Genomic DNA, 20,491 nt, shown 5'->3' on the forward strand with positions numbered 1-20,491 from the left:
ATTCCTTCTGAAAATCCCAGGGAGGATATTTCTCGATTCCCGCAACTCACCATTTTGCGCGCACACACACACACACACATCCATGAATAGATGCCCCATGCTATATTGGGCAGCTTGGCTCATAAGCAAAAGATTTCAGCTTGCATGCCCTTCCCACTTGGTAATATCTTTAAAATGACCCTCTCTGGGAGGATGTCATGGGTCAGATTGGATAATTATAAACAGACTCTGGAGTTAGGGAACACAGGAGAAGAAACACTGTCTTCGGATCTGCAGTGTTCACTGAAACTGTTGGGCTGTAGCTGTATTTGACTGAGTGTTTGGTGACTATGAAACCTCCCCTGCAGTCATTCTGTTGGGCATTTTTCAAACTCCTAATGCCATATCCAGGCATGCAGACTCTTTATACCACACATCAGAAGCTCATTCTAGATTTAGGCTGTGCACACACATCCATTTTCTCTGCATTCGGTGTGCTCACACTGTTACCGTATTTTTCGCTCTATAACACGCACTCGACCATAACACGCACATAGTTTTTAAAAGGAAAATCCATAGGCATGCCACCCGTAGGCATTCCCTCCATAACACGCACAGACATTTCCCCTTACTTTTTAGGAGGAAAAAAGTGAGTGTTATGGTGCAAAAAATACGGTAGTTTGGGAAACAGAATACACTTCACATTAGCCACAATCCATATCTATCCTACCAACTCTTATGAAATACTGGGTTTTGATGCATTTCCCCCAAAACAACTGCAATCTGAATTGGGGGGGGGGGGGGAGAATTACCTAGCTGCATTTTAAGCCACTAATGTTTCACAGAATTTTTAGACCACTTGGGTTTTGTTTGTTTGTTGGGTCCCTTACATTGTTTGTTTGTTTTCAAAGTATTTCTGCGAATCTGAGTTCCTCTGAGCACACTGATACCTGCCTTTTCTTACATTTCCCAGCTGGGCTGGTGAACACCATTCTTCTCCATTTTTTTTTTTTTTAAACCCCACATATTTACTCGGGTAGAATAATAAATACAACCAGGAGGTATATAAGATGAAAGACAAGCAGGCTTAAGCTACAGGATGCTCAACAACAGATACAGTGGTACCTCGGGTTAAGTACTTAATTCGTTCCGGAGGTCTGTTCTTAACCTGAAACTGTTCTTAACCTGAAGCACCACTTTAGCTAATGAGGCCTCCTGCAGCTGCTGCGCCGCAGGAGCACGATTTCTGTTCTCATCCTGAAGCAAAGTTCTTAACCTGATGCACCATTTCTGGGTTAGCGGAGTCTGTAACCTGAAGCGTATGTAACCCGAGGTACCACTGTACAGAAAACAGGTCACTGCCGACAACATGAGAGAGACAGCATTTTTTTACAATGTATATGTGGACAAGGGATATCTGCAAGCCATCCTGCTTCAACCGGCACCAATGAACTGGTGTTGAAATGGAGAAGCAAACTGGCGACTACTTTAAGTACCTTAGCTTTCTATTCTGAAAGGTTCCCTCCTTATCTCTCTCATAAAGTCTCTCACAACTGCAACCTCTTTTTCCAAGTTCTTCGTTATGCACTCATCATTCCATCTTACGAAATCATATTTTGTGCCCCAGCAGAATTGCCATGTTTGGTATCGGAAGATACTATACTGCAGCGGTGGTGAGTAAAGGGATTGCCTTCTAGCTGTCTCAGAATGGCCTTTTGGAAAGAACAAAAGGCATTATATAAATGCTACTTCTCCGCATTAACTCTAGATGACAGAAAGTGTGTACGTCCCTCTTGGAACGGATACAGATTTTTTTCCCCCTGATGCTGTTACTTCAGAAATGGTAGCTGGGGAGATTTTCCTTGAAATGTGAGTGCCAACTTCCAAATTAGGTTGAAGGCACTCTCGCACTATCCCACCCCACCCCGCTCTCTCTTTCTCTCTCTAAATTTAATTCTGAGGGAAGCTTTTTCCTTAACAACTAAGTTGGCGGCAGGGAGATAGCATCAGCTGAGCAAGGTTGCCATACGTCTGCAATTTCCCGGACGTGCCTGGGATTCAGCCATCGGAAACAGCGTCCGGGTGGAAAACACTGAAATGTCCGGGAAAATCTGGATGTATGACAACCCATATCGGAAGCAGCCATTTCTGGGGGGAAATAGCTCTAAAACCTCAGGGTTTAGAGCTCAACAATTTTGCATTAAAAAGCTCAACAACTTTGGCATCTGGACTTTCACTTTCTGAAATATGGCAACCCTAGCTTAGAAGTAGAATTTGTCAAGTGAAAAGAATTCCTTGTTTAGAATATTCAGTAAGCTTCTGAGCCCTTTCTTGGAATTAACAAAATCTTTTTAAAAAACTCAATCCTCCATTCATGCTGGCTTCTGTGAAACTATCTGGTCAGCTTTCAACTAACTATAATAAGGAAATTTGACAGCCAGGGTAGCAGTCAGCCATGAAGTCTTCCTTTGGTAATTCTGAGTAGCCTAGGGGAGGCTATCCGTCCTTGCCTCTTTCAAGAGGCAGTAAAAAGGTAAAGGGACCCCTGACTGTTAGGTCCCGTTGTGGCTGACTCTGGGGTTGCGGCGCTCATCTCGCTTTATTGGCCAAGGGAACCGGCGTACAGCTTCCAGGTCATGTGGCCAGCATGACTAAGCCGCTTCTGGCGAACCGGAGCAGCGCACGGAAACGCTGTTTACCTTCCCACCGGAGCGGTACCTATTTATCTACTCGCACTTTGAGGTGCTTTCGAACTGTTAGGTTGGCAGGAGCAGGGACTGAGCAACGGGAGCTCACCCCCGTTGCGGGGATTCGAACCGCTGACCTTCTGATCGGCAAGTCCTAGGCTCTGTGGTTTAACCCACAGCGCCACCCGCGTCCCTTCAAGAGGCAGTAGGTGGGGCTAAAAAGACATATAATGTAGAACAATAATGTAGAACAAGTGAGTGCCAAGGGAGCTGAGCCCACTGGTTTCTTCTTCCAAGTATATGCAAGGAAGGACAGAGCAAAAAGCGAAATTGTCCAAAGAGCCACACCTATGCATGCTTATTCCAGGGGGGGGGGGGGGATAACTAACCTTCACTATTTATTCCAGATAATAGCTTCCAACTATTGAAAAGTGCACATTAAAATATCAAGCAGTGGATAAATGGGAAGTCAAACACTAGAGCAGCCTTCCCCAACCTAGTGCCCCCCAGATGTTTTGGATCACAGCTCTCATCAGCCCCAACCAATGGCCAGACTGGGGCTGATGGGAGCTATAGGTCAAAATATCTGGGCTACAAATGTAGCCCAGGTCATGGAAGGTTGTAGCAAGAGAGATCTTTGTGATGACAACCTTTCCCCCATGATCAGAAAAGGACACCATAAACACCTGCACCTCTGGTTCTGCAGGCATTTTTGGAATAGGACAGTAACTATCTGCTTGAGCACACTGCAGACTGCGCTACTGTAAACGAACATTCATTTCCTATCTTTTTATACCACTTTTCATTTTTTAAAAAAATCACCAAAGTGGTGCAGAGCATGTCAAAATTAAACCAACCCCAACAGGGAACCAGTGGGTGGATCATTCACCCTTGTATCTAGAGTTGCTTTAGGCGTAACTTGATCTGTTATGACCCTGGGACTCTAAAAAATCAGGCCCAGTTTCCATTCCCTTCCCTCAGTTCACAAACTCTACTATTTGATCTATCCAATGTATCTCTATCAAAGCTCAGCTTCTCAAATTATTTCCAACTCTTCTGCTCCTTCCTTCTTCCAGCTACAGATCTCATCTTTCTACAAGCAAATACTTTTCTCAACTACAGTATTAATATGGGGTAATATCAGGTGTAAAGAAGAAGAAGAAGAGTTTGGATTTGATCTCCCACTTTATCACTACCCGAAGGAGTCTCAAAGTGGCTAACATTCTCCTTTCCCTTCCTCCCCCACAACAAACACTCTGTGAGGTGAGTGGGGCTGAGAGACTTCAGAGAAGTGTGACTAGCCCAAGGCCACCCAGCAGCTGCATGTGGAGGAGCGGAGACGCAAACCCAGTTCCCCAGATTACAAGTATACCACTCTTAACCACTACACCACACTGGCTTTGGCCCTCCAGATGTTGCTGAACTACGACTCCCATCAGCCCCTGAAATCTTCCTCTCCATTCTTGATTTATACAGGCACCCTTGACAGAATTCTGCCGCTAAAATCAGAACTGCTGGATAAGTGAGCAGCCCATACATTTCCCCAGAAGCTGTCATATTCTCATAAAGTAGGAAGAGATTCAGTGACTGAATTAATTCAACCCCTGATGATGCAGGACATCCTAGCCTCTTATTTTTCTACACATGGATGAAAGGAAAGTGGTGCCAGCTTTTTCTCATTCCTACTTTAATGGGCATATATTGTTTCAGATCAATGGAGTCGCACAGAACAAACACCAAACATTCACAACACACCATATTTTTCTGCTTCTTTTTAGCAACCCTAAAACAATGTTCCCATTAAGCTTCTTCCTCCAAGAAAAGATTCCACCAGTCAGTGGCCATATATTTAAGTAATGTATCCGAATTTCTTTGTTTCACTTTCCTGGCTTCTGTCCCATCTTCCTTTTTCTGGTATTTCTGTTACACTGCAAATCATTCTGGCAACCACCTATCAATTTTATGCTTTGCACAGCACCTACCAGAATGTTAAGTGCTAAATAATCTTATCAACCTGCAGAACTCAGTTGTTCCCTTGGGACTGCAATGTTCAAAGGATTCAAAATTAATTGATAAAGGGGGTTCACTGGCTGGCATTAGCTAAAACAGCCAGTGGGCAGGCATCAAGCTATTGGGGGAATTAACCTATTTATACTCTAGCCTCTGTTATATATTACTCTAAAGCATCCAATGCTAACTGTTGTTAAAGACTGTCAAAGAGCTGTTAGACAATGCATCATGTGCATGGCCGAGACTGAAATTGTATACATTTACAATGAAATAAGTTCCATTAGAGTTCTGCTTTTGAGTAGACATGCTTAACAGTGTAAGAAGAATTGAATATCTACTTTATGTCATCAAAAGAGTGACAGGTGCCCCAGCCCCTATCCCCAGATGTTCCTCCTTTTAATATAAATCTTATATGACTTGATATAAATTGTAACACTAGTCCAGATGTCAAAGGTAATAATACATTAACATAGGGCCTTTCCTTAGTCCAGGTACAAGAGTACAACCCTGTCCCTACACTTTTTTTATTACATAAAATAGGTATTCTATTCTTCTGTAAGAGTGCAATCCTATGAAGACTTATCTTGGTGTAAGCTCCACTTACTTGCGAGTAAATCCCACCAACCACTGACATGCGACCCCCCTCAAAAGGCTGCCCAGAAGAGAATGTGGCTCTCAGACTGAAAAGGGTTCCCTGCCCTGAGGATGAATTAAAATAGGGTTTGGGGAAGATAATCTAATGGCACCTGAATGCAGTGGGAAAGTAGTTAAGAGGAGACAGCTGATGATGTGGAAAGAAATAAGAAAAATGGCAGGGGAAATGATAACAAACCCGATTAACATTAGAATTACAGAGGTATGTTGAACAGTTAGATGAAGATGTCAAGATGGCCATCTCCTCAGTAAAGTATATGCCAAGTGCAGTTCATGAAAATTTCCTCAAGATTCTCACACAGAATCTATAGCTGGGTACTACCGTATTTTTCGCCCTATAGGACGCACCGGCCCATAGGACGCACTTTGGGGGGGGAATAAAGGGGGGAAATTATTCCTCCCCCCCGAGCCCCAAAGAGCAAAGAAGCCATGACAGGGAGCGGGATGGATCCCGCTGGCTGTCCTGGCTTCGTTTTTAGCCTCAGGGCTGGGGGTCCGGGAGCAAAGGCGCGGTTGCACAACCTCGCCATCGCTCTCAGAGCTTGCGGGGCTGGGGACGGGGGAAGCCCGAGCTTCCCCCGACCCCAGCCCCCAGAACGGGTCGAGAGCGATGGCAAAATTGCGCGCAGCTTCGCCATCACTCCCGGAGCTTGCCGGGCTGGGGGGATAGCTTCCTGAAGCCTGCATTCACCCCATAGGACGCACACATATTTCCCCTTCATTTTTGGAGGGGGAAAAGTGTGTCCTATAGGGCGAAAAATACAGTATATCACAGCCACATAGATCTCAATGTATCATATCCAAATGCCCAGCCTTTATTCTTGGGACTTCTTTGTTCTTTTTATCTTTTTCCTGTTGTTCTTCCCCACCTTGTCCATTACAAATGGCAGTGGCCTCGATCCAGCCCCAAAGCATTATTATTTTTAATCCAGCTCTAACGCTGATTCACATGCTAATCAATCCTGTGAAATCAGATGCTGTGTCAGAGTTTGCTGACTCACCCTCCCTCTACAGTTATCGATGACAGGGCACTGCCAACAACCCTTCATTACGATAATGTTCCTTGGTTCTCTTAGAAATAGCGGCTAAGTTCATCCCTGTACCATAGCCAGCTCCTTACCGATTGCTCATTTTAGATCATCATCTTTCCAGCCCATCACAAGGTAAACAGCAAAACATATTCTTCTTTTTTCTTATGGTCTCTCCTAAGTGCAGGCTTAATATGCATGGGAGAGAACATGTAAAAGCAGAATAACCTGGGATAGGTTTCTTTCATATGCATGCCATATTTCCATTTTGAAGCTACTGTCCATATTCAACAAAACAGGACTCTATGTTCTATGAATGGCCAGATAAATTTTAATTTATACATCAAAATGGCAACTATCTGAAGAAAAGGAGAACTGAAATAAAAGACTTACATTCCCAGGACATAGCTTGGATTGATGAGAATGCTGCAGCACTGGCAATGAAAGGAGCCTTTGTAAGACTCTCAAAAATAACTTTGTAGAAGTTACTACACGTCTCACTATTCCAGTACGCTATTCTTTAAATATGCTTTTACACTGTTTAACAGAAGTCAAATATCTTACCGACCAAGTGATCTAGAGGCATTTTACATTAGCAAAAACTGGAGACTCGCATTCAAAGAATCACTGTGGACATAGGAAAACTGTACTTACATTACAAAAATAAGCATATATAAATTGCTGTGAGAAAAAAGTATCTCATTTGTGTGCATGAAAATATGTAGTAATCCTCCAGTATGAAAGGGAATAGGGAAAATATATGCAGAAACATGTGGAGATTCTAGCGACAAAGTAACCATGGAATGCATAAACGAATCACACAGCCCTATGTTAAAGTTGAACCCTGCTGTTTACTTTGCTGAAATAGTCTTCAGGGTGTTTTTTTATGCAGGCAGGGAGTCCAGAAGGAATAAGAATGCTAGAGCACCAGCTTTGTGGTGGAATGGTGGATGATTATAGAATCGTAGAGCGGGAAGGGATCCCAGGGGCCATCTAGTCCAACCTCCTGCAATGTGGGGATATCTGCTAAAGCATCCATGACAGACGGCCATGACGGGGAAAGGCTGTGGCTAAGTGAGTTGTAGAACAGCAGGCCAGGGCTGGGACAGGCCCCTGCCTGAAATCCCAAAGTGCTATTACCAACTAGTGTAGACAATACAGTGGTACCTTGGTTCTCAAACTTAATCTGTTCCAGAAGTCCGTTCGACTTCAGAAACTGTTCGAAAACCAAGGCATTGCTTCTGATTGGCTGCAGGAGCTTCCTGCACTCAAGCAGAAGCTGCGTCGGATGTTCAGCTTCCAAAAAACGTTCGAAAACCAGAACTCGTAGTTCCGGGTTTTCAGTGTTTGGGAGCCAATTTGTTGGACAACTAAGCTGTTTGAGAACCAAGGTACCACTGTACTAAACTAGGTGGCCTCAATGGTCTGATTCAGTATGATGATGATGATCAATATCCTGCCCATCTGGCTGGGTTTCCTCCAGCCATTCTGGGCGGCTTACAACATATCTGTAAGACATCTCCCAGTGTTTCTATGATAAAATGGGATACAGCCAAGGAGATGTTCAGAGTGTTGTTTTCGGAGTAACTCGACCAACTTACCAGAGCTGTGCGACAGGCAGAAATTTGACAGGTGAAGCACCTCACCCACCCCACCTGCTTTCCCTTTTTTATATACAGTATACCGTAAATATTTTTTTTTACTTTTTTCTGTTTTACACTTTAGAATATTCATTTAGTAAAAGGTAAAGGTACCCCTGCCCGTACGGGCCAGTCTTGACAGACTCTAGGGTTGTGCGCTCATCTCACTCAATAGGCCGGGAGCCAGCGCTGTCCGCCGACACTTCCGGGTCACGTGGCCAGCATGACAAGCTGTATCTGGCGAGCCAGCGCAGCACACGGAATGCCATTTACCTTCCTGCCAGTAAGCGGTCCCTATTTATCCACTTGCACCCGGAGGTGCTTTCGAACTGCTAGGTTGGCAGGTGCTGGGACCGAGCAGCGGGAGCGCACCCCGCCGCGGGGATTCGAACTGCCGACCTTTCAATCGGCAAGTCCTAGGCGCTGAGGCTTTTATCCACAGCGCCACCCGGGTCCCAGAATATTCATTTAAACCACCTTAAAATGTCAAGGGCTTCCCTTCACTTTCCACGGTTCATTTTGCATATCATAAATCCCTGCACATTTTACCTAAACTAAACCATTCAGTATTCCATTATTGCACCCAACAACAAAACTTGTTTACACTGCAGAATTTATGTTATAATGTTGCCAACGTTTTCAAGTGTACACAACTTTCACCCCACCCACTTTTCCAATTTCAGCTGCATCTGAATATGACCTCACTGTATACAAGTTGTACAAGTGACAATGAAGTACTTCAATTCAATCTGTTGTACCTCTGCCTATATTAAAAACGCAAAACTTCAAAGGGCGTGGCGAGATGGCGGGAGGGAGATAGTAACTATATCTCGCAGGGTTATTTATACCTATTTTCGAAATCTTGCTCCTCCAGTGACGCGAAGAGGGGAGGGGGGAAAGAGAGCGCGCACGCTTGGCGAGTCATGTGACGACGGCTGCAGTCATATGACGAGGAAGAGGAGCGAAGAGGACTCTCTCCCCGTGTGGCTTCTTCGCAGCCATGCTCTCCCGTTTGCTGAGGGAGCACCAGGCGAAGCAGGGCGAGAGGAAAGAGCTGCAAGGTGAGCGCGGCCTAGCGCCCCTTCCGAAGCCTCCGGGCTCGCGTAGCAGCTCGGCTGCTTCGGACGCAAAACCAAAACACCGCGGGGCCCCGGGCGCGCGGGCCTTGCTCCGAGCGTCGCCTTGGCAACCGCCCACCGCCAATGAAAACGCCCTTGCGGCAGCTGTGGGTTGTCGCTATTGGTCCAGAGGGCTGTCATTGGGGAGAAAAGGGGCGGGGAGGAGGAGTGCGTACCTGCCGGCCGTCAGGAGCCAAACGAACGGGAGTTTCCGGCGCCTCTGCTTTACTCTCTTGTGTACGTTTGAGCTCAGCTGTGAATAGGAATGTTACGCACTTTGCCTACGGCATTTCGGGCCCTCCGGGTTCCCATACCCCCCAACATTTCTCCGATGTAATAGCGACTTTCTATATTATTATTATTTACTTTTGTTGCCCTCGCCACTCTGGGCGGCTTCCAACATATATTAAAACATAATAAAACATTAAACACCCCCTTCAAATGGCTCAGGGTTCAGATAACTTCATACCCTCCAACATTTAATAGGGACGTTCAATGTTGATGATTATTTACTATTTATGCCCCACCCATCTGACTGTGTTGCCCCAGCCATTCTGGGCAGCTTCCAGCATATATTAAAACCTAATAAAACATTAAAAGCTTCCCCTTCAAATGGCTCAGGGTTCAGATAACTCCATACTCTCCCAGCATTTCCCCGTTGACAATAGGAATGTCCTAAGGGAAAGCGGGATTTTCCGGGATCAAACCAGAAACAGGGACTGTTGAAAATAGGGACACTTGGAGGGTTTTGGGTTCCCACCGTTTACTTGTAGAAATCGAGGGTTGCATTGAGCGCAGCAACCATGAAAGCCAGGAAATGGGGAGTTGTGGAGCAAGGTTTGGTGGAGAACATGTGGCTTCCTAGATGCTGAGGGAAGCATTTTGGATTGCCTAGGCCCAAAAAAGTGTTTATCCACTTGGGCGTCTCTTCGCGTTGGCGCTCTGCCACTTTATCTGTTGGGTGGCTTGTTGCTGTTGGACCACAACTTCCATCACCCACTGGCAGCTTAGCTAATGCTCGGGGCTGATGGGCGTTGTAGTCCAACAACAACTGTAGACCAACCTGAGGTTGAAGAGCACTGCCAGACTCATTTTTTAAAAAGGCTCCTTCTGATTATTCTGCCTCAGTGTCCCCCTTCCAGCAGACTGTCAAATTAGTAGGAAGGATATGGATGCCCAAATATAAGTTCGTGCACACATTTAAGGCTCGTCCACACTCCTGTGTGTCCTCTGCTAAGAAAGCACAGGCCAGATTGGTTTGCCGCTTGCCACACTCCTTTCCCAGGGAAAATCTGCTCTTAAGCTTTAAATCGGAACAAATTGTTTGCCCCAATTGAGTGCTAAATAGCGAGTTGGGGGGGGGCACAGTGGAGATGTTGAAAAGCCCTCAGTGTTTGCTTAGGGGAGTGGAGATGAAAATACCAAACTTGGAAGAAAAGGCAGCAGCACATGCATGTTTGACAATCTAGTTCCGGCATTATGAGGACAAGTTGCATGAAGCAAACAAAGCGTTGAGACATCTTCAGTTTGTGCCCCTCCTGCAAAACGTATAGACATTTTGAGATAACACTAAAGAGGCCTCTGCTTCCCCTCTCTCTAGAACGGCGGAGGCGAGAGGCCATTGCTGCAGCCACTTGCTTAACCGAAGCCCTGGTTGACCACTTGAACATTGGGTAAGCGGTACTGAGTAATGATGGCTCCTACAAATCTTTGGTTAATAGTACCACATACGTGGATGTTACCCATTTCGGCGTGTGAGCTGTTTTCCACCTTTAGGCTGCTAAATTGCTCCCTAACAAGGAAATGTCAACTGAGAACCTGCATAGTAGTGGGGGACAGTCATGACTCGGTAGAAGTTCCAGCTGGTGCAGAATGCAGCAGCTGGACTGCGGACAGCAATAAATGGCTCACTGTTTGTGATACCGTTGCTAAAACATCTACACTGGTCATGTTCAAGGTTCTTGTGTTTATATGCAAAGCCGTGAAAAACGTGGGTCCAGGATACCTTAAGCCCAGCTCAATCGCAGATGATGGTACACTTTCTATTGAATTCATATCTTTCAAAAAAGAACGACGCAGGCTCCATTCATAGAATCATAGAATCATAGAGTTGGAAGAGACCACAAGGGCCTTCGAGTCCAACCCCCTGCCAAGCAGGAAACACCATCAGAGCACTCCTGACATATGGTTGTCAAGCCTCTGCTTAAAGACCTCCAAAGAAGGAGACTCCACCACACTCCTTGGCAGCAAATTCCACTGTCAAACAGCTCTTACTGTCAGGAAGTTCTTCCTAATGTTTAGGTGGAATCTTCTTTCTTGTAGTTTGGATCCATTGCTCCGTGTCCGCTTCTCTGGAGCAGCAGAAAACAACCTTTCTCCCTCCTCTATGTGACATCCTTTTATATCTTTGAACATGGCTATCATATCACCCCTTAACCTCCTCTTCTCCAGGCTAAACATGCCCAGCTCCCTTAGCCGTTCCTCATAAGGCATTGTTTCCAGGCCTTTGACCATTTTGGTTGCCCTCCTCTGGACACGTTCCAGTTTGTCAGTGTCCTTCTTGAACTGTGGTGCCCAGAACTGGACACAGTACTCCAGGTGAGGTCTGACCAGAGCAGAATACAGTGGCACTATTACTTCCCTTGATCTAGATTCTATACTCCTATTGATGCAGCCCAGAATTGCATTGGCTTTTTTAGCTGCCGCGTCACACTGTTGGCTCATGTCAAGTTTGTGGTCAATCAAGACTCCTAGATCCTTTTCACATGTACTGCTCTCAAGCTAGGTGTCACCCATCTATTCATAGGCTATTAGTTTCCCTTCCATGTTGAACACCTAACTGGCCTGCCCTAGGAGTTGGGCATTTCATGTTGCCAGCCCCATATTGTGGAACAATCCTCCAGCCCAGATCCTAGCTAGCATCCTCGCTTTTTTACTTTCAGGCATCTCTTGAAGACTTTTTAATGTTGGCAGGCCATGTCTTGTGGCAGTGAATTTCATAGTTTAACTAGACGTCATGTGAAGAACTACTCCCTTTGATCTATCCTGAAACTCCCCATCACTCAACTTCATCAGATGACTCCTGGTTCTAGTATTACAAAGCATGTTGCTCTCCACAGCATGAATAATTGCATAAAACTCTCACATCCCTCCATAGTCACCTTTCCCCACTCCTAAAGAGGCCCCAAACATTTTATCCTTTCCTTGTAGGGAAGTTGCTGCAGTCCTCGGGTCCCTTTGGCTGCCATTTTCTGTACTTTTTCAGTTCTATAATATCCTTTTTGAGTACCGCAGCCAGATCTATACACAACATTCCAAGCGTGGTTGCATCATAAAATTGTATAATGGCATTTCGATCTTGGCAGTTTTATTTTTCCTTTCATAATGATCATACATCATCTTGGTACACTTCTTTAAGTTGCTTAGAGCTGAATATTGAAGACCGGACTAGAGAGTTCCTGTGTCCGCTGAAGTAGCTTTCCAGTTCCTTTAATTTTTGCCTTAGCTGATACCTCCATATTGCTCAGCAAAGCAATTTGCCTTAGCCCGAGAAAGTTTGATATGATTGGGAGAATATTAGCTTTACAAACCTAAGTTTCTAGCCTGCGGAGTTGACTGTAAAGGTTTCGGAAGAGTGACTTAAGATCCACAATGCAGAAGGAATAATTGCCAGGAATAATGGCTGAAAAACACCCTAAGGCAAGAGCTTTTTACGTCAGCAAAGTATAACATGCTAATTAGAAAGGCATTCTTTCTTAATTTTGGTCATCTAAGCTCTTTGTGGTCCATGTTGCCTTTTAAAGTTGTTCTCCCCTATTAAATTAAACAATATTCATAAACAGTGGACAGAAGGGCCACTAACCCTGTGCCTTATCCAAGCTGCAGACCTGCCTCTCACTGCCTTGAAAAGTGGAAGTTGCTGCATTTCTATAGCATGACCTATTATCGCCTTGACAAGTGGTGTCCAGTCTCTGCTCTTGGCGCCATCCAGCTCTGTGGTTAGCTGATGAGAAGTCTCTGCTGCTTCATTCTTCTGGCCCACACTTCCCTAGGGGTTTTTGGCAGCATTGCTAAGTCTGTATTGATTGTTTAGAATGGGAGAGACCACATGGCTACCCTTGCTTTGCTCTTTCCCAAGGATATTGCCACACAGTGTAGATTGGAGGGGAACGCAGAAAAGAAGGTCTATTAAGAAGTAGTAACGTACGTGTTAAAACAAATCTGAAGTAAGCTTTCAGGCGTCACTACTTCTGCACAGAAAGCATGCCTCCCGTTCACCTTCCTGCTTCTTGCCTGCTATTTTAAAGCAGGGATTACTTCACTGTTCCCAAACACTTGCTGTATTTAGCTGCCCTGGGAGAGTTACTTGGATTCCAGCTGCATGACTTCCAGGGCTAGTGGGATAGTGGGGAAACAACATCTCTGCTTTGACCAGTCAAGCTTCTTGAGACTGTCACAGTTCAGAAGCTAGGAGGCAATGTGAGGTTAAAACCCAACGCTGCCATTTTCACTGTCACCTTGCAAAATGTATGCGGACAAGACCATTTGTTATGGTATCCCGATCTTTTCCCCCTCACAGAGAACCACCTGTGGTCACTCTAGAGATGTTGGTGATGGGACATTTCCCCCCAAGCTTTTGATGGGCTAAGATGATGTTTTTGCAGTTACCGTACTGCCTCTTCCCTTCTATTGGCAACCTTTGCTTGATTTTCAGCTTTGAGGAGTAATTCCCTTCATTATACAGCAATTTTGGAAGCTTGGCCATAATAGGGGCCGCTATTTGTATGTGGGCTTGATAGAATGCAGAATTAAAGGCGCCCAGCCTCACGACATGCGTACATAACCTCCTGAGCTGTAATTGCTTGAGTAATCTTTTCTTCGAAATTCAATCTAGGAAATTTCCATTGATATAAAAATATTTTCCATACTCAACTACATTTTGTTTATACAGTAAATTGTAGTTTGAAGAAATATAGTTCTCCATGCTCCGTGCTTATTAAAGATGGAATGGTGCATTTCTGTTGTTCTTTTGTCAGTTGCCATGCTAAAAACATTCCTCGCTTGGTAGCTTTTTCAAAACATCTCTCGTTTTAAGGAGGCAAAGGATTTTTCTGCCCTGTATATGTACATGAATCCAGCGCTAACTCAGAAATAATACCTCGGGTTAAGAACTTTGCTTCAGGATGAGAACAGAAATCGTGCTCTGGCAGCGGGAGGCCCCATTACCTAAAGTGGTGCTTCAGGTTAAGAACAGTTTCAGGTTAAGAACGGACCTCCAGAACGAATTAAGTACTTAACCTGAGGTACCACTGTACTGTGATGAAAACAGCAAGCTGCTCCCTCCTCTTGTCATTTCTAGCTGCTAAAATACTAAAATGGTCCTCTTTAAAAACATCCCACAATACTAAACCTGTATCAACTCGTCCTTCATTTATAATACATTATATCCTTAACTCCCGATGCTAAAATGCAGCCTGTGGGGTTGGCCACTTCTTCAGCAGCAGGAGCATCACACAAGTAGAATTCTGCTCATATAAGCTCTAGATCCAGGCAAATGTGTCCAACCCTGCTGCCCTATCCTGATTGAAGCACGGACACATACAAGAATCTAAATACTCTTTAACTATCACTTAGCTTTCCTTACCGGGTTTATTTAGAGCATTTGTACCCCTTTCTTCAGCCAAAAAGGCTCCAGGAGCAGCTTACATACAACCAGTTAAAACAAGCCAGCCCCTGCTCACAAGCTTACAATCTAATCTTCAAACACTTCCTTCAATTCCCCCAAAAGTATTTAATATAATTAACACACTTTATTACACGCACAAAATATTTCCTCACTATAGAGCTTAGTAACAAGGTGCAAATCTTGTTGAATAACAGGAGACTTTTGTAAACGTGTTTGACCAGGTGAGTTAGACTGTTCGCATTTGTAAGTTGAAAATGCGTGCAATGTAGTGTTTGATGACAAGCCTCTCACTAGGGCAATACCAACAAACGTTGGTCCCTATTTTCGACTGATTCACTACTTGCACAAGAATCATTGCTGTCCCATATGCCAGATTTAACCCAGCTCTTCTGCCAAATATGTGTGCCATTGTGTCAATTCTACCAAATATATACAGTTGAGTAAGAAAAGAGAACACATGAACTTAATTCAGAAGTCCCCCCCCCCCCGAAAATATATCCCCTTACAAAATACAAAAAGAATTAGCTCACTGAAGGAACATTTTAAAATGATTTAACAAGGACTATTAAAAGACTTCATTAATTGCCTAAGTTCATTAAAGACAGGAACTTAGTGGATTACAACAGTTCATTGAAGGCTAGGGAAGTATTCTCAAAAGAATACCTCAGATTAAGCAGCAGAATCTCAAATAAACGCCTATTTGATTAAAGATGGGACTGGATCAGAACGCAGTAAATAATTCATTAAAAACTACTGAAACTTAATTAACCCACTTCATTAGGCAGGAATAAATGAGAACGTGTCATGAAGGGATGTTAAAGACGTACTCGGAGAATGGCGTAGATGAAATTCCTGTCAAACACTAAATGCATTAATAGGGATATATATAATTCATATAAGCCAATTTAGGTGGGTTTTTTCTACTACATGAACAAATAGTGCATCATTCAGGAACCTGTTCCATCCAACTAAGGCAGGTGTGGGGGACATTTTTGGTTCCATAGGCCAGATCCTTATTAGGATCAGCCTCACAGGTCCAAACTTGACAGTTGGGCGGGGCTGCCCAGCTGTCAGTCACATGACACTATTATTGACAGTCACATGATTGACAGCCGGGCTATCCTGCCCATCTGTCAAAATCCCTCGCGTGGGATTGCCAAGCACCCGACAGCCACTGACCATAGGGCTGGCAAAGTGCTTCCTTCTCCTCTCCCTGGGAAAGACAGTAATAGCCCAGCACCTGGCATCGTAAACAGCATACGGGTGGATGAGTCAAAACCGGCAACCGAAAGTTTCCGTGAGCGTTTCTCCTATTATTTCAAGCTGCCTTCGCCTTTATAGCAAGTGTTCTTCGCTCTCTTATGTAGTCAGTTTACTTATTAAGCTAGTCAGGGTATAAAACCGTTTCATCTGCTTCGCTTGGATATCTCAAGTTACCTCGTTAAAGTTGTCATAAAACAGTATGTAACCAGAACGGGCAAACTTGCCCTCCCAGTTTCCATTCCAAGGGTGATATTTATATGGCAGAAGAGAGCTCCTACAACTCTTCCAGCTCCACAAAGGTGGGCTTACTTGCCTCCCTTTCCACAGTGACATGGCGCTTCACTTTCTTTTACCTCTTACCAAGCAAGAGACATTCATTTTCAAGACAGGTGCTGGCTGGACACAGCGACTTGCATCTTGCTGGTCCTGTGGAGCAAGGTCCTCCCGTTAACCGCATTGCACCCTGTGTATGAATTTTGGAGAACACAAAATCAAATTGACATTGATAAAACCAAATAGAGGACTGTACTTGTGCCTTATGACAAACCTAGACAGCATCTTAAAAAGCAGTGACATCACCTTGCCAACAAAGGTCCGTATAGTTAAAGCCATGGTTTTCCCAGTAGTGATGTATGGAAGTGAGAGCTGGACCATAAAGAAGGCTGATCGCTGAAGAATTGATGCTTTTGAATTATGGTGCTGGAGGAGACTCTTGAAAGTCCCATGGACTGCAAGAAGATCAAACCGATCCATTCTGAAGGAAATCAGCCCTGAGTGCTCACTGGAAGGACAGATCCTGAAGCTGAGGCTGCAATACTTTGGCCACCTCATGAGAAGAGAAGACTCACTGGAAAAGACCCTGATGCTGGGAAAGATGGAGGGCACAAGGAGAAGGGGACGACAGAGGACAAGTTGGTTGGACAGTGTTCTCGAAGCTACGACTATGAGTTTGACCAAACTGTGGGAGGCAGTAGAAGACAGGAGTGCCTGGTGTGCTCTGGTCCATGGGGTCATGAAGAGTCGGACACGACTAAATGACTAAACAACTACTTGTGACTTCCCGATCCCATGCCAGTCGCTTATGGCAAAAACGACTTCTGGTGCTCCAACAGAGGCCTGGGTTTTATGCCCACTTTTGGCAAGAAATCAATTTCTCTTGGCTTGTAACTGAAACGGGGCAGGATGAGGGGTGTTGGCACTCCAGTGTTCTGTTTTTAACTAGATATATTACTCATCCATCCATTTCCCCACCCCACATATGGCTATTAGAGCATACAAAATAGTAGTGCTTCATGAGCCAGTAATTTTTTTAAAAAGTTTGGATGTCAAACTTACAAGTTGCATAGAACCATTCCTCAGGCTGTAAAATCTGTATTGTTTTCTGAAAGTGTTCTGGAAGCATGGAGGCTTGCCACCCTGAAACGCACGCAAGCGACCCAATTGAATCTGAATTGCTTTAGATCCCGTTGTCTCTTCCTATAACAGCAGCACAGCAACATATCTTGAAACTACCATGGCTGCCACAGTCTCCCCACTCTGGCCACACCCTCACTGTTTTGTGGGGGTAACTGACCTGCCCATCCCTGTTACCCACCCTTGTTTGGGCGATTTATTCTCCCTTGGTGAGGAAAATCACTCAGACGCCTTATCATTGCCCAGCCCTTCACCTGCCTTTGCCTCGGCCATGATAGGTTCCAGATGTTCCCAGTGCTGCATAATGATTGCCAGATGTTGCTGAGCCGTTAAATCCTCTACAGCTTGGGAACTTACCCAGCTGCAGACTCCCAGCGCCTGCCTCTGCCCCTGGGGTTAGCTCGCTCCGAGCTGGGAAGCCACTTGGAATGGCGGAGAGCCGAGCAGAAAACGCAGCGATGGAGGGATTGGCAAAAAGAAAGATCCTCTGTTTCCCTCCCCTACTTGTCTTAATTAAGCGCTGAGCCTCTCTCTCTCTCTCCCTCTCCCACTCTAGGGTGGCGCAGGCCTATGTGAACCAAAGGAAGCTCGACCACGAAGTGAAGACATTGCAGATCCAGGCTGCCCAGTTTGCCAAACAGACCGGCCAGTGGATCAGCATGGTGGAAAACTTCAATCAGGCTCTGAAGGTGGGTGGGATAGCTGCTCCTACGGGGGAGGCACATATCTTGCACAGTAACCTCAAGATTAGCCTAAAAGTTACAACAGGACTCGATGGGTGATGGGAGGTGAGGTTTGGCGATGGGGAAGCGTGGCTGGGTTTGCACAGAGAACACGGGAGAGAAAGGGGCTCGTGGGCAATAAAGGAGAATGGATTGGGGCAGGCTTTGGTGTGTGCCAGAACAATTGAAGTAATAACAAATTAGCCCTTGAGTATTGCGGCTTGCTGAGTAGTCGCAGTTTGTCCCTGACATCTGAGGCAGTAGGTGATCATAGAATCAGAGTTGGAAGGGACCCTGAAGGTCATATGGTCCAATCCCCTGCGATGCAGGAATCTCAAATAAATGGCTCAGTTGGTTAGAGTGTGGTGCTGATAATTGCCAAGGCTGCAGGTTCGATCCCCATATAGGACAACTGCGCATTCCTGCATTTCAGGTGCTTTTGACTAGATGATCCTTGGGGTCCCTTCCAACTCGACAATGCTATGTTTCTGAAGCCTCCATGACAGGTGGCCATCCAGCTGCTGCTTAAAAACCTCCAAGGAAGGAGAGTCCACCACTTTCCAAGGGAGTCCATTCCTCTTGCTGTCAGAAAGTTATTCCTGATTGTCTGAGAGGGAAGCCACAGTGTATTAAGCCTAGGGAGAACATGAAAGTATGCATGGGGAAGCAGAGAATGAGAAAACACCTGGTTGGAATTAAGGAGGGTGAGACACGTTGGGGAAACCCAAGAGCCTGCATATTCCAATTCACAGCTTTAGTGCCGAAACAATATAGACTCCCTGATTATAGGATTCTAGTCATGGAGCACACTTTGTGCTGCTTCCAGTTATAGGTGCTCCTGACAATAATCAGTTGGAGAGCTCCACCTGCTGGGCATGGGACTGCACATGTTATCAACTCGGCAAGAGAGACAAAATAATCAGAATATGTTATCCCCACAAAATTGTATATACGTGTGAAATTTGTATCTGGTACAGTTTTCCACCCTAAATGTTGCATGGAGAAATTTATTTAAAGCTGCCATATAGAGCTGTTTAAAAACCCACAATATATAGCTGCAGTGTCTTGTGGAATTGTTCTCAAAGATAATAGTATAACGTTCTGGGACATTAATTGGAAGTGTTAGCATGTCTGGTCATGCCTGATCCTGGCAGAGACTGCTAGTATATGTAGTTCTTCTCCGGTACCTTAGTTAGCCATTTCATCTACTGAAATAAAGTCGCAAGCAATTGAAATTATTAAAAGTTGCTTGTGAACGGTAATTCTTAATGCGGTGCTGTCAATTTACATGGCATTTTGCAAAGTAGCATAAGCAAGAGAGATGAGTCTCTGTCCCAGTGAGACCACAGTCTTTTTGTCTGCAGTGTAGGAGACAACAAGGATAAACTTGGGCAAATGCGTTAAGCTTGATGGAAAAAGTGAGGGCTTCAAGGAGGAATTTGGAGAAAGAAAAAGGCTGCATAAAGAGGAAGGAACCAAAGGAGGATCACAGAGAAGTTAGGCCAGAGAACTCAAACTGTACACAGTGTGCTTTGAACTCACCCGAAATCTTCCTGCCCTAACTGGGTGTCTGGGAGTAAGATTGAGGGCAGGTGGAGAAACAGGGTACATGCCGTTTGATACGCAAAGAGATGAGTGTTTTGACTGTGACTTCTTCTTTCCGGCAGGAGATTGGCGACGTGGAAAACTGGGCACGTAGCATTGAAATGGACATGCGGACCATTGCCACGGCCCTAGAGTACGTTTACAAAGGGCAGCTGCAGCCATCCACCTCCTGAAATGGACACCTTTCCTCCTTGGACCCCCTTCCCTTGCTCCATGCAGCCAGCAGCGTGGGGGCGCAAGTAAAGAAATGGCAAATCCCTTGTCTGTCAGCCCTTATTAAATGGTCAGCGGCTGCCTTTTTGCAGCAGCGGGCGAGATCTGCCCTTGCCCAGCCAGCGACTGAAAGGCATGTTGGCCTGTGTGTGTGTCACTGCTGAATGAGTGGTAGTGGTATCTGGCTCTGGGGAATTAAAAACAAACCAGTATTGATTCAGGAGAAACACAACATACACACAATGAAAGGTGGAGAAGGGGTTGTGCAGACCAGCTTTTACCTCTCGCTGTGACAAAGCTAGAAAGAATGGAATAAAAACGAATGGTTTAAACGCATGTTGAGTGTTGGCATGAATCACTAAAGGGAGCTCAGCGTGTGTCCTGGCTGCATCTGCTGCCCAGGCCCATCTTGGGGAGGAGAAGCAAAGATGGTATCCTGGCTCCCCTTATCCAAACAGGCAACCTTACAGAGA

General features: G+C 45.2%; 2 protein-coding genes across 16 annotated transcripts in view; one reads left to right on the plus strand and one right to left on the minus strand.

Annotated features, from left to right (window-relative positions):
• The window catches only part of ITGA7 (integrin subunit alpha 7), a 99,022-nt gene that overhangs the window by 70,094 nt on the left and 8,437 nt on the right, over positions 1 to 20,491 (minus strand). For 7 of the 15 annotated variants that reach the window (XR_014507989.1, XM_083427320.1, XM_083427324.1 and 4 more), the window contains exon 3: positions 9,293 to 9,369. Coding sequence is in view for 11 of the 15 variants with exons in the window: in XM_083427320.1 (XP_083283446.1) it covers positions 9,293 to 9,369 (77 nt within the window). In the remaining 4 variants the exon portion in view is untranslated. Of the gene's footprint in view, positions 1 to 5,280; positions 5,376 to 6,450; positions 6,547 to 8,846; positions 9,138 to 9,292; positions 9,370 to 16,425; positions 16,529 to 20,491 lie in introns of those variants that run through there. The other 8 variants (XM_083427314.1, XM_083427318.1, XM_083427326.1 and 5 more) reach the window with 6 other exon arrangements.
• Positions 8,917 to 20,354, plus strand: BLOC1S1 (biogenesis of lysosomal organelles complex 1 subunit 1). Its single transcript, XM_083428137.1, has 4 exons — positions 8,917 to 9,059; positions 10,717 to 10,789; positions 18,035 to 18,167; positions 19,868 to 20,354. The coding sequence occupies exons 1-4, from the start codon at positions 8,999 to 9,001 to the stop codon at positions 19,976 to 19,978; spliced, it is 378 nt and encodes a 125-aa protein (XP_083284263.1). The 5' UTR covers positions 8,917 to 8,998; the 3' UTR covers positions 19,979 to 20,354.

Source organism: Podarcis tiliguerta (assembly GCF_965153285.1).
Source record: "Podarcis tiliguerta genome assembly, chromosome: 2".
Classification (NCBI taxonomy): Eukaryota; Metazoa; Chordata; class Lepidosauria; order Squamata; family Lacertidae; genus Podarcis; species Podarcis tiliguerta.